A 12,027-nucleotide genomic window follows, 5' to 3' on the forward strand; every position below is an offset into this window, starting at 1 on the left:
CCAGTTTATTCTAAGTGAAATATGAAAATTCTTGTTAAATTCTTTTTAAAGATTTAATCTTATCAATTAACCACCTCATTTCATACAGATACATACAAAATCATAGATATTTAAATATGAAAAGAATCTTAGAAATCACCAGCTTAACCATTCATTTTTATAGATGAAAAAATGAAAAGTAAAGTAATAACTTTCATTATAAGCATTAGTCCAAAAGTGCCATCACAAACCTCAGTTTATTATAAACAAACTTTTGTCAAGTATTGAAGAATATCTTAATACTGGAGAATATTTGTTAACACCTACAACTATCAATTTCATGACTGGGCACTTTTACATCTTTTTACGATAAAATGATTATTTAACTGTGTAAAGTTACATCAAGCCTTAGTGTTACCCTAGAAATCCTAATCTAACTCCCCATAATCTATTCTGTTAAATCCCTTAGGTTCTAGGATTAGTTCTACTTCTACTTCCTTACAGAACTTCTCTGGTGCTATCAACCACTTCCACTATTCCATGATAAGACTGTATAAACCATATCTAATATGGATATATCTACTGTATCATTTTACATGATACACACACACACACACACACACACATATAAACCACACACACGCATATTTGGATTGTATAGACAATTAAGTATGATACAAAAAATAATTAAGTGAAAATTGCCTTACTTCTGTATTTGTGGAGGCTAAACTAGTTCTGACTATACTTAGAATTTGCACTAATAATAAAGTCCTATATGTTTCTTCCTAAATAGAGTGGTTCTAGAAGATCTTGCCCAGATTCTCTGATCCTCTCTAATCAAGAGGATCCTGAGTGGTTAGTGAAAATCTAGGGAGTTTAGCTATATTCTATAGGAGATCTGAATGGTGTGACTCAAAACATGTTTTCCAAAGTAGCCATTTTTCTTTAAAGAGACATGACTTAAAACCTAAAGATCAACCATGTTTCTACATTCAATAATATCAACAGTATATGTGAATAACTATTTTAATACTATGGTAACGGAAAAGACAAGCAGGTTGGTTTCAGAAAAATCTGAAAAGACATATTAAAATTTATATGACATGAAGTAAGCAAAACAAGGACATCATACAGCAATATTGTAAGAATGATCAACAGTGAAAGACATAGCTACCCTGATCCAGATATTAATCCAAAATAAGTCCAAAGGACTCATGATGAAAAATGTTATTCTCCTCCAGAGAGAATAAACTCTTAATGTAGGTTTAAGCATACCTTTTTACTTTATTTTTATTGTTTTATTTTGTGTTTTCTTTTTTTAGCATGGCTAATATGAAAATGTTTTGCATCTCCTCATATGTATAACTGAAATCAAAGTGCCTGCCTTCTCAAGGAGGAGAAACAGACAGGAAGAAGGAATAAAATTTGGAGCACAAGATTTTTAAAAATCCCATTAAAATTCTTTTATATGTAACTGGGAAATATTTAATGAAATAAAAAGAGAAAAGCACCTAAATAAAATAATGAAGAGTAGTTTTTAATTTTTGAAGAATTTAACACTTGATTTTATCATAAATATCTTAATGCACTCTCTAATCTTAGCTACATAGTAAATTTCTTTGTAATGCAATAAATGTGATTTTTATCTTTGAATTAAATTGTTTTTATTTTTGGAAAACTTTAATGAACCACTATTTTGCTTTAAGAAAGAATGACTTTCAAATTAAGATTTTTCTTTTACTTGCAAACAAAATTGATTAAAATCAATAACTTTAAATAATAGAAAACAAAAAAAAATTTGAAAATGAAAAAGCAAAGTAGAACTATAGTATCACTATTAATCTAAACTGAAACACTTAAATTATGTTATTCTAACTAAAAATAAGAATAATCCATGTAGGTCTACATTTAACAAAGTTCTAATTAATAGTAAAATGATATATTACATGAGATATAGAATTTTTTAAGGTTTTCGAAAATAACCTAGGGTCCATAAATTTAATACCTGGCAATAGTTAAGGACTTCCATAAGTGTTTTCTGATAATTTCCTGTGTAGGATGCTTCAGATGTAATACTACCCTGTTAGTATTAACAAAAGCAGATAGTTAATATTTAATATCACAACAGATCAAATGAAGTACTCTATTTAACAAATTACTTCTTATTGCATGGTTTTTTCCAGTAAAAAATATGGACTTAAATTCTTTATTATAAATATACACTTGGCAATGAGCAATTTAAATTACTTACACATTCATAATCTGGCTCATATTCATATACAACACTTCCTCTATCTTCATACTCAGGTTCTTGAGCACTCATCTAAGAAAAAATGTATTAAAAAAGATCAAAGAAAGAGTTGAAGAAAAGTTCAGGACAACTGTAAACTTTGAAGAAGCACTAAGAAAGGCCTGTTTATAACATCAAATAGAAAGGACTGACTATTAAAAAAAAAAAAAAAAAACATGAAAAGGTATACTTGCAGAATTATTTTCTCATTAACGCTACCATGGTTAAGGAACATATAACTTTTTATATTAATTTAACTCCTTATATACTTCAGAGTATAAACATAAATATGTCTTAATACTAAATATTGCAATGATGACAAGGAATACAGTCCATATAGAATATTAAAAAATATAAGAATATAATTTTAAAAACAAATCCAACAGTGCCACTCAGTGGGGGAAAAGGAAAACAACTTGAATACCTATTTATTCTTTAGTATCCAAAACTACACAATGTAAAAATTCTATTCTTCTAAGTATTAAAAATGTTTTTTAAAAACTGAAGCAGATGTCTTTGTAGTTAACCTCTTTTCAAGTTATGTAACTGAAAAATAACTGACCTAGCAGTGTTACTACTAACTGAACAATTGGGGACAAATTTAATGATATTTTGATATAATGATAGTCTTAATGTCAAAGTGCTTTAAGCTTTTCAAAAAGCTTTCACATAAAGTACTTCAAAATCCCAAATAACATATATCTATTATACTTTAAAGCTCACAAAGTAGCACATTTGCTCACAATGATGTGAAATAGGCCAATTATCTCCTTTTACAAAAGAAAAAACTGAGATTCAAAGGGGTGAAGTAAAGTGCTTGCATATGCTGTCATAGGTTAGAAACAGCAGAAACCAAGCACCTGAACTCAGATTCTCCTACCTTTATATGTAGAAAGAACTTTCAGTCCTATAATAGTGCTAAGTCAGGCAGAGGGGGAAAAGGCATTGTACAAATAATCAGAAAATATGGATTCTAATGCCACTTTAATCTGACCTTAGGCATCTTCACTTGTAACATGCCTATCCTGCCTGTCCATCTCAGAGTTGTGAAGAAAATCAAATGTGAAGGAAAGTGCTTTGTAAATTTTAAAATGACATAATACAAATATAATTATTAGTTGAATCTCACAATAATTCAGAGAAGGCATTATTTCCATATAATAGATGAGATAACTAAAGCTCAGACAAATTTAATGATTTATTCTGGGCCATCCAAAGAATTAAAAACTATTTTTCTAAATTAATTAGATCATTTCTGTTTAAGTCACAATTACTGATGCTTGCTTACACTTGTTATAATAGGTCAAGAAAACAAAAAACAAACCCAAACCCAGAATAGGCCATGGTAACACATGAAAAAAGAATAGGAAGAACAAAATTTGAATTTTGAAATACATACTGTATTATTTTCCAATGAAGAGGCAATCCGTCTTCTTTTATGCAAAACTAGAAACTCTGTTTCCTCTCTGTTATGACCACTTTGCTTTATTTCACATGGATGTTTTATCTGTGAAACTATTTGGTTGCCCAGTACTGATAAATGTTCACCTCCTGAAATTCAAGGTAGAAAAATGATTTATGACTGCTTGCCATCTAGGGGAGAGGATGGAGGGAGGGAGAGGAAAAAATCGGAATAGAAGTGAGTGCAAGGGATAATGTTGTAAAAAATTACCCTGGCATGGGTTCTGTCAATAAAAAGATATTATAAAATTTTTTAAAAATTTCATTTAAAGCATTAAAAAAAAATGATTTATGTATTTACTACCTAAATCTGTCTAACTGAATAAAACCCAAATTGAAAATTGTTCTAATCCCCCCTTTGTATATCAACACAAATTAAACTGTCATTATTTTGAAGTGACAAAACAAAAATATCTTTCTAGTGGTAATTTAGAGTAAGAGTAATTGTTAAAGAGGTGCTTTTTAAAATTAGCTTGATATATTTACCATAAATATGATTAAAAATTTAAACATTTAAAATTATGATGCCATATTATTCATCCTTGATCAAGGAGAAATCAATAACATATATCTTAAATAACATTACAATTTACTATAGTATAAATCCTGAGGTGAAGGAGCTACCAAGGGGAAGTTGTACTTTGAGGAGAGAAAGACTGGGAGATGCTCTGAGAAATTAGCCTGATGATTTAACATAGTTTTTGAAATTATTTTTATACATATATTTCAAATGAATTGTTTTGTTTTAGACTTTTTGTAGAATACAACTATATTCAAAGTAAACTTTAAAATGGGAAAATTGCTTAAGTTTACCTCATCTACACTTTTAAGGACAAACATAATCTTTTTCTTTATATACAGCCATAATTTTGAAAAATATAACTATGAGAGTATCTGTTCTAAAAAGGACATTCTGAAAATTTTCTATTTGAATATCATAAATTCTACTAAAGTATGGCAACATAGTAATCTTTTTTTTTTAATGGTCATAGGCCAAGAATTTGGATAGTGCTCTAATATGTAATAAAACCACATTAATTCAAATTTCTAACCTGTGATAAATCCAATTTAATGCATTAAACATTTATGAAAGTCCTACTAAGTACCAAGCACTGAAGATTCAAAGAAAAAATATATAAACATTCCAGCTTTTAAAGAGTTTCCATTTTACTAGAGAGAAACATGCATACAGAAATATAAATGACAGCATACAAACAAAATAAATAAACAAAAGCATTTCAGGAAGGTATTCATTTGCAGAATCAGGAAAGATCTATTAGAATAAGTGATATTTGAATTTGAGTGGACCCTTGAAAGGAACAAGGGGCTTCACGAGGAGGGGTGGAGAGAGGAGGAGAACAAGGAAAGAGAACATTCTAAACTTAAGGGGACCTGAGGAAAAGCTATGAGGTAAACAGGTACAGGAAATGGAGTATCATGGACAGAGATCAGCAAGTAAGTCAGATTGGCTAGAATGGAATTATGTCATCATAAATTGTGCTCTGGAATAGTTTACAAAAGCTCACTTATTCCCTTCTCACACTTTCATCACAGATGACTTCAGTATACTTACCTTTTATGGCCAAATTGATTTTGTACAAATGAAAAAGAAAAAGGCATATATGTCAGGAGTTACTGATATTTTTCCAACCACCTTTCTTCAACAGTAATAGTTTGTTGTTGTTTTTTTTTTTTCCCCTCAAGTGCTTGCTCCTACTCTACCCTACCCCTTCCCTAAATCCTTCGGTTGAGGTCTAGCTTTGGGGTACCTAAATGAAATTAGGTTAAGGTCCAGTGGCAGGTTTGGGGTACAGATTCGGCGCAAGGGGGTCTAGTACCGGCACTAGTTCCCAATAAAAGCATTTATTGGCCCGGAGAGCTAGATTGATAAAAGAGCTTTATTATTAGGTGAAGATAGAGATAAGGAGGGCACTGGACAGAGGGTACAGTGGACAGAGGGTCCTCACATGGCGACCATGTTTGGAATCTCTGCAAAGAGGGGTTCCCAGCGTGGCCTTTTTATAATAGGAGACTTAGCTCGAGGGGCTTTCGGGTATAGCCCCAAAGTTGGCTCAGATCCGGGTGAGGCTGGGAACAGGTCAGATCTTCTATTGGAATTCAAAGGGACCAGGATTTGTGAATTAAAGGGCAATTTACATTATTAACTAGGAGAGGATGGGAATCTAGAAAGGAATCTTTCCCACATCATTCCCCCCTCAAGCAGTTGGAACTTAAATTCATTTAAGGAAAAAGACATGGGACAAAGTCTCTTATTGAGACAAAATTGAAGATTTTCTCCTTCCAGGATTTTCCAAGTTGGAGGATCCCCTCTTCACTTCTTTCAGGGATCTTGAGAAACTGGTCCCTTAAAATTATCTCACTTGTAGTATGAAACTCTTCTGAGTAGACCTGGCCTGGCGCTTTCCTTCCCATTTTTTGTTTTGTTCTAAGGGTATTTTTAGAGTGCAGTTTCTTGTGCTAGCTTTAGGCTAAAATCCAAACATCTGTTTTCATGGCTGGAAAAAAATTGGTTATTGAAATTTTGAGAAATATTCTCAAGTTTTCATTTCAAGAAGAATGAGGTGGGGAAAAGCCCATTAATTAATTGATAACTTTGAAGAGAATTGTTTCATTTGAGTGATAATGTCAGAAGCTAGATTGTGAGAAAAGAGGCTGATTTCTAAGAAATGGGCTTCCCCTTCTTGATCAGGAGGAACTGTAAGTCATAGGCCAGCACAAAAATGTTTTGCTTGCTTGTATTTGCAACCACAGTAGTAGCAGCAAAGAGCCTCACACATACTAAGTGCGAAAGAATTTTATCAATCAGGAACCCTTATGTAATACTGGTGACTGAAAAAAGGAAAAGAAGAAAATTTTAAGGATCCTGAACATAGTTGGGAGTCTCATCAGGAATGAATCGTTTAGAACCTAAATCATTTAAACATATATATATAGAGAGAGAGAGAGAAAGAGAGAGAGAGAGAGAGAGTCTCATCAGGAATGAATCGTTTAGAACCTAGATCATTTCAACACACACACACACACACACACACACACACACACATATATGATTATAAACATTCAAGATGACTTAAGTACTGACAACAAAGAAGAAAAAAAGCAAATATAATTTTCGGTTATATAATTAGAATGTCCAGATTCAAAGAAGTAGTAACTCTCCCATAACTTTCTTTAGTCAGACTACATCTGTATACTTTGTACAGTGCTCCATTCTGGGTACGACATTTTAGGAAAGACATTATTAGGATGGAGCACATTAAGAAGAAGATAGCAAAAGAGAGGAAACACGTGAAAACTGGTTGAAAGAAAAGGATGAACTATTTTAGCTTGGAAAAACAAGGCCTTAGGGAAGAGTATTGACTGTCTTCAAGGATTTTCAAGAGTATAATAATGTGGGAAAGATTCCTACCTTTGATTCCCAATCCCCCCCTGCCTTCTCCCCCCCCCCCCCCCCCCCAGTTAATGTAATTACCCTTTAACTCACAAATCCTGGTCCTTTTGAATTCCAATAGAAATCCGGATCTGTCCCAGCCCCACCCGGATCTGAACCAACTTTGGGGCTACACCCAAAAGCCCCTCGAGCTAAATCTCCCATTATAAAAGGGAGATGCTGGGACCCCGTCTTTGCAGATTCCAAACATGCTAGCCATGTGAGGAACCTATGTCTGGTGCCCTCCTTATCTCTACCTTCACCTATCTCCTTACTTCCAAACCCAATAAGAAGCCTTTTTTATCATTCTAGCTCTCAGGCCAATAAATGCCTTTATTGGGGATTCACGCCACTACTAGACCTCATTTGCGTTGAATCCAGGGGGTTTGCAGGGGAGCTCTGTTTAACTCCCTGTACCCCAAACCTGCCACTAAACCTCAACTAATCCGTAATTTCATTTAGGTACCCCAAATCTAGACCTCACATTTGGTTCCCTGACAAAATGAACACCGGAAGCTAGATAATTTGGCAACCAAACCAAACCCCAACCTTTTCAGGGCACTCATAACCAATCTGGGTTTTGAGATGTTCAGGCAGCATTCTTCCGGGAAGAATTTGAGCTCCTCCTTTTGTCTCACTCTATCTCTAAAGGTAGTGGGGAGAATATCTGTGTTCTGTCTCACCCTACTTGCATTTCAGGTGAAAAGGCCTCTACTCTTACCAGGAAATCCAGAACTCTGGACAAGATAAAAGACTTTTTTCTTTCCTTATTTTGCAGTGGACACTGCAGTCCTCAAGCGGGCGACTTGCAGTCGTTGTTGGAACTCTAAGCTCTGGCACAATTCTTTAGGAATTGCTGAGGACTGACCAAAGGCCTTCTTTTGTCTAGCTCTCTGTCTCTAATAGATACGAGAGAGGCTGCAAGGATTTGGAAAACTAAAAGTTTTTACCTGTCCACAATCTAGCCTCTAAAATCTTTCCGGGAGCAGATGCTTTGCTTGAGGAAATTCTCTCGGTCCAAATCCTTTCCAGAGACAAAGGCCCTTCCTTTGCATCTCAATGCATTTCTAATCTTTTTTTTCCTGTTACCAGAAAGCCCTGCTCTCAGGCAGGAACTCCCTGACAGAGAGGAAGTGTCTCTTTAACACAGGCAAGAGCAGAGCCAAAACACACCCAGCACATTTGTTTCTTTTAAAGCTGAAAAACTCAACCTAGTGAAACGTAGAACCCACCCACCTCCTCAACTTTTTCCGGGTCCAAAACTCGATGTTTCTTCCACTCTGCTGCTAATAAAACAGCTGTTGGTTTACCTTTTTACTCTCCAACCTGAAACTCTCAGCTCTTTTCTTCTCAGGGCAACTTCTGCCTCCTGAGGAAAAAAAACACTCAGAGCAGAGCAGAGGTGCCTTTTAATACAAATCTCTCCCAGAGTTAGGCCTTTAGGTGCCCCGGAAACTGTCTGAGGAGACCCCAGTCTCTGTCCTGAGTTTGAGCAGGAGGAACAATGGAGAAACTGCGTCACATCACAGGAGTTGAATTGGCCCCTGGCGTCCTGCTCCCTGGGAGGGAATTGGGGTCTGGCCCTGTTTCCCCTTTTATGCAAGGCAGTCCCAACACCTTAGGGACCGGTAAGGTGGGTTGGCAATGCTGATACTTTACACTCCCTCTGACCCCTTTCACCCCTTCCCCCATAAGAGTGGGAAAATGGGGGGGAAGGCTCAGGACCTTTGCTTACTGAGGAACCATTTTTTTTTTTTTAAAGGCAGCACAGTTAAAAGATTTCTAAGAGCTTAAATTGCATTCTAATCTTGACTAGATATCAAGGCCTCCTGCCTACTCGGACTTCTTAGTCCACAGCCTGAACCAACCCCAGGAGAAATTAGCTTTCCTGTAAATTAAGAATGAAAGGGCTAAACTCTAAGCTACTTAACACTTTTTACTATAGACAAATAATCTTTTGCTCCCAGCATTTTTTTCTACTTCTCCTTGTTAGATGGGCCATCAGCATTCTTACAGGCAGCCCACAGAAGGGACCTGATGCATCTCCTGCTGTGGCCATCTCAACCCTGAATGACACCCTGGTTTTAACCTGCTCCCAAGAGCAGGGCTTCAATCTTTGGACTCTCAACTGCCCTTGAGCCTGGAAAACATGGGATAACTGACTGGGAACGACTGATCAGGACAAACACCCCTTAGATGCCCTGCTGCCATCCCCAAACCCCACACCTCACCTCCTGGCATGAATCCCCAAATCTCTACGACCCTTGCCAGCTTGAAGCAGTTAAGAGGAGATCAGCGCCTTTTTTCCCACATGCCTTTGGAGGTGACTGCTTGAGGGGGGGAGAAGAGGAGACCCCCGAACTTGGAAAATCCTAGAAGGAGAAAATCTTCAATTCTGCCTCAATAAGAGACTTTGCCCCATGCCCTTTTTTCTTAAATGAATTTAAGTTCCAACTGCTTGAGGGGGGAATGATGTGGGAAAGATTCCTATCTTTGATTCCCAACACCCCCCCCCAACACCCTAAAGTTACCCTTTAACTCACAAATCCTGGTCCCTTTGAATTCCAATCCAGACCTGTCCTAGTCCCACCCGGATCCGAGCCAACTTTGGGGCTACACCCAAAAGTCTCTCGAGCTAAATCTCCCATTATAAAAGGGAGATGCTGGCTGGTGCCCTCCTTATCTCTACCTTCATCTATCTCTTTACTTCTAAACCCAATAACAAATCTCTTTTATTATTCTAGCTCTCCGGCCAATAAATGCCTTTATTGGGGACTCACGCAGCTACTAGACCCCATTTATCACCGTATCCTTGTGCCGAATCCAGAGGGGTTGCAGGGGAGCTCTGTTTGACTCCCTGTACCCCAAACCTGCCACTAGACCTCAACTAAACCCTAATTTCATTTAGATACCCTAAATCTAGACTCAACAATAATGTAGGAGAGATTCTATTTGTTTTTCTTGGATATAGAGAACTAAAGGGAAGATGTAGATAGGCAGATTATCAACTAATCACTACAACAAAAACACATCTCTTTAACATTAATATTCTTCTGATTAGTCTACAGGGGATATCTGAGATCACTCAGATGAGTAAAAATTGCAAATAATTCCAAAAGCTACATTGGTCAAGTGTAAAAACACCTATAGCACATTACCACAAATGACTTTTATTTAAGAATGCCTCATCAAAAAATGGTGAAAGGATATAAACAATTTTCAGATGAAGAAATTCAAATTATTTACAACCATATGAAAAGATGGTCCAAGTCATTATTAATCAGAGAAATACAAATTAATACAACTCTGAGATACCACTACACACCTGTCAGATTGGCTAGGATAACAGGGAAAGAGTGTTGAATGTTGGAGGGAAGGGAAAACTGGTACAATGTTGGTGGAATTGTGAATGCATCCAGCCATTCTGGAGAGCAATTTAGAACTATGCTCAAAAAGCTATCAAACTATCAAACCTTTGATCCAGCAGTGTTACTACTGGGCTTATATCCCAAAGAGATCTTTGTAATGACCATGTATTTAAAATCAGCCTGAGTCAGGAATTCAGATTAAGGGGAAAATCTTTAATCTTTATTGAAGTGAAGAGGTGAAAAAAGATTGTGATAGCAATATGGGCAGCTGCGACAGGAAGCCAGCCAGCAGAGAGAGACCTGAGCTGAAAAGCTGTCGCAATGGCAATGCCAGCAGTCTCTCCTTCCCCTTCCTTTTCCATTCCCCTGCCTCCACCCACCAAAATCATCATTTACTATACAACACATCAGGACTTGCACAAAGAGTGGGTGGGGCTATTCTTTCTCCAAGCTTATATATTAATAGAGTATGGTCCAATTACTATTTAGCCTCACGGGCTTGGGACCTCAGTGCATCAACTCAAGCCTCAGCCCATTACAGATCTTAAAGAAGGAAAAGGGACCTGTATGTGCAAAAATGTTTGTGGCAGCCCTCTTTGTAGTGGCCAAAAACTTGAAACTGAGTGGATGCCCATCAATTGGAGAATGGCTGAATAAATTGTGGTATATGAATGTTATGGAGAAATGACCAGCAGGAGGATTTCAGAAAGTCCTGGAGAGACTTATATGAACTGATGATGAGTGAAATGAGCAGGACCAGGAGATCATTATGTGTGGCGTTCTCTTCTTTTATATAATATAATCATTCTCTCTGGGAACAGGTTTCTTGGGGAGGTTTTCTGGAGTCAGCCTTAATTTCAGTTCAGAGTAATAATCACCTCAAATACAGCCAGTTGATAAAATCCAAACGTTTATTTTCTCCTTTCAAGTCTCGTCTCTTTCCTTGGGCCCAGGTAGGTTTCTTAGAGGCCTATCTTTCAGTGGAGAAGCGAAGGAGGAGAGCCTGCCACTACAGTGATGTGAGATGGGATAAATGAATCTGGCTTCGTCTCCGAGAGTGGGCTTCTTCTGAACTAACTGTGACTGACTCACTGAAGCTCTTTTTATGCTCGGTGTAAAAGGTTGACTCCTCCTCCGAGAGAGTGGGATTGTGGGTTTCTGACTTGTGAATCTCATACTGAATACTGATTTGTGAATCTCCCAAAAGTGTGAACTCCAATGAGTATTTAAAGACATTAGTGAGCTAGAGAATTTACTAAGTACCATGCTAAATTAGGCAACTGACTTATCACTTTGTAAGGATTCTAACAATTATGTACTTCAACAACAATACAATTATGATGATCAATTCTGATGGATGTGGCTCTCTTCAATAAAATGATGAACCAAATCAGTTCTATTTGTTTGATAATGAATAGAACCAGCTCTTCCAGAGAAAAAACTCTGGGAAATGAGTGTAAACCATTACATAGCATTTC

At 36.5% G+C, this 12,027-nt stretch overlaps 1 protein-coding gene across 2 annotated transcripts in view; it reads right to left on the reverse strand.

Moving 5' to 3' along the window:
- BEND2 (BEN domain containing 2) overlaps positions 1-12,027 on the reverse strand; it is a 59,741-nt gene that overhangs the window by 36,518 nt on the left and 11,196 nt on the right. For both annotated transcript variants that reach the window (XM_051984425.1, XM_051984426.1), the window contains exons 2-4: positions 3,669-3,820; positions 2,231-2,302; positions 1,985-2,059 (exon numbers count right to left, since the gene is read on the reverse strand). In XM_051984425.1, coding sequence (XP_051840385.1) covers positions 1,985-2,059; positions 2,231-2,302; positions 3,669-3,820 — 299 coding nt within the window. The remainder of the gene's footprint in view (positions 1-1,984; positions 2,060-2,230; positions 2,303-3,668; positions 3,821-12,027) is intronic.

The sequence above is a fragment of the Antechinus flavipes genome, chromosome 3 (assembly GCF_016432865.1).
Source record: "Antechinus flavipes isolate AdamAnt ecotype Samford, QLD, Australia chromosome 3, AdamAnt_v2, whole genome shotgun sequence".
In the NCBI taxonomy this organism is placed as follows: domain Eukaryota; kingdom Metazoa; phylum Chordata; class Mammalia; order Dasyuromorphia; family Dasyuridae; genus Antechinus; species Antechinus flavipes.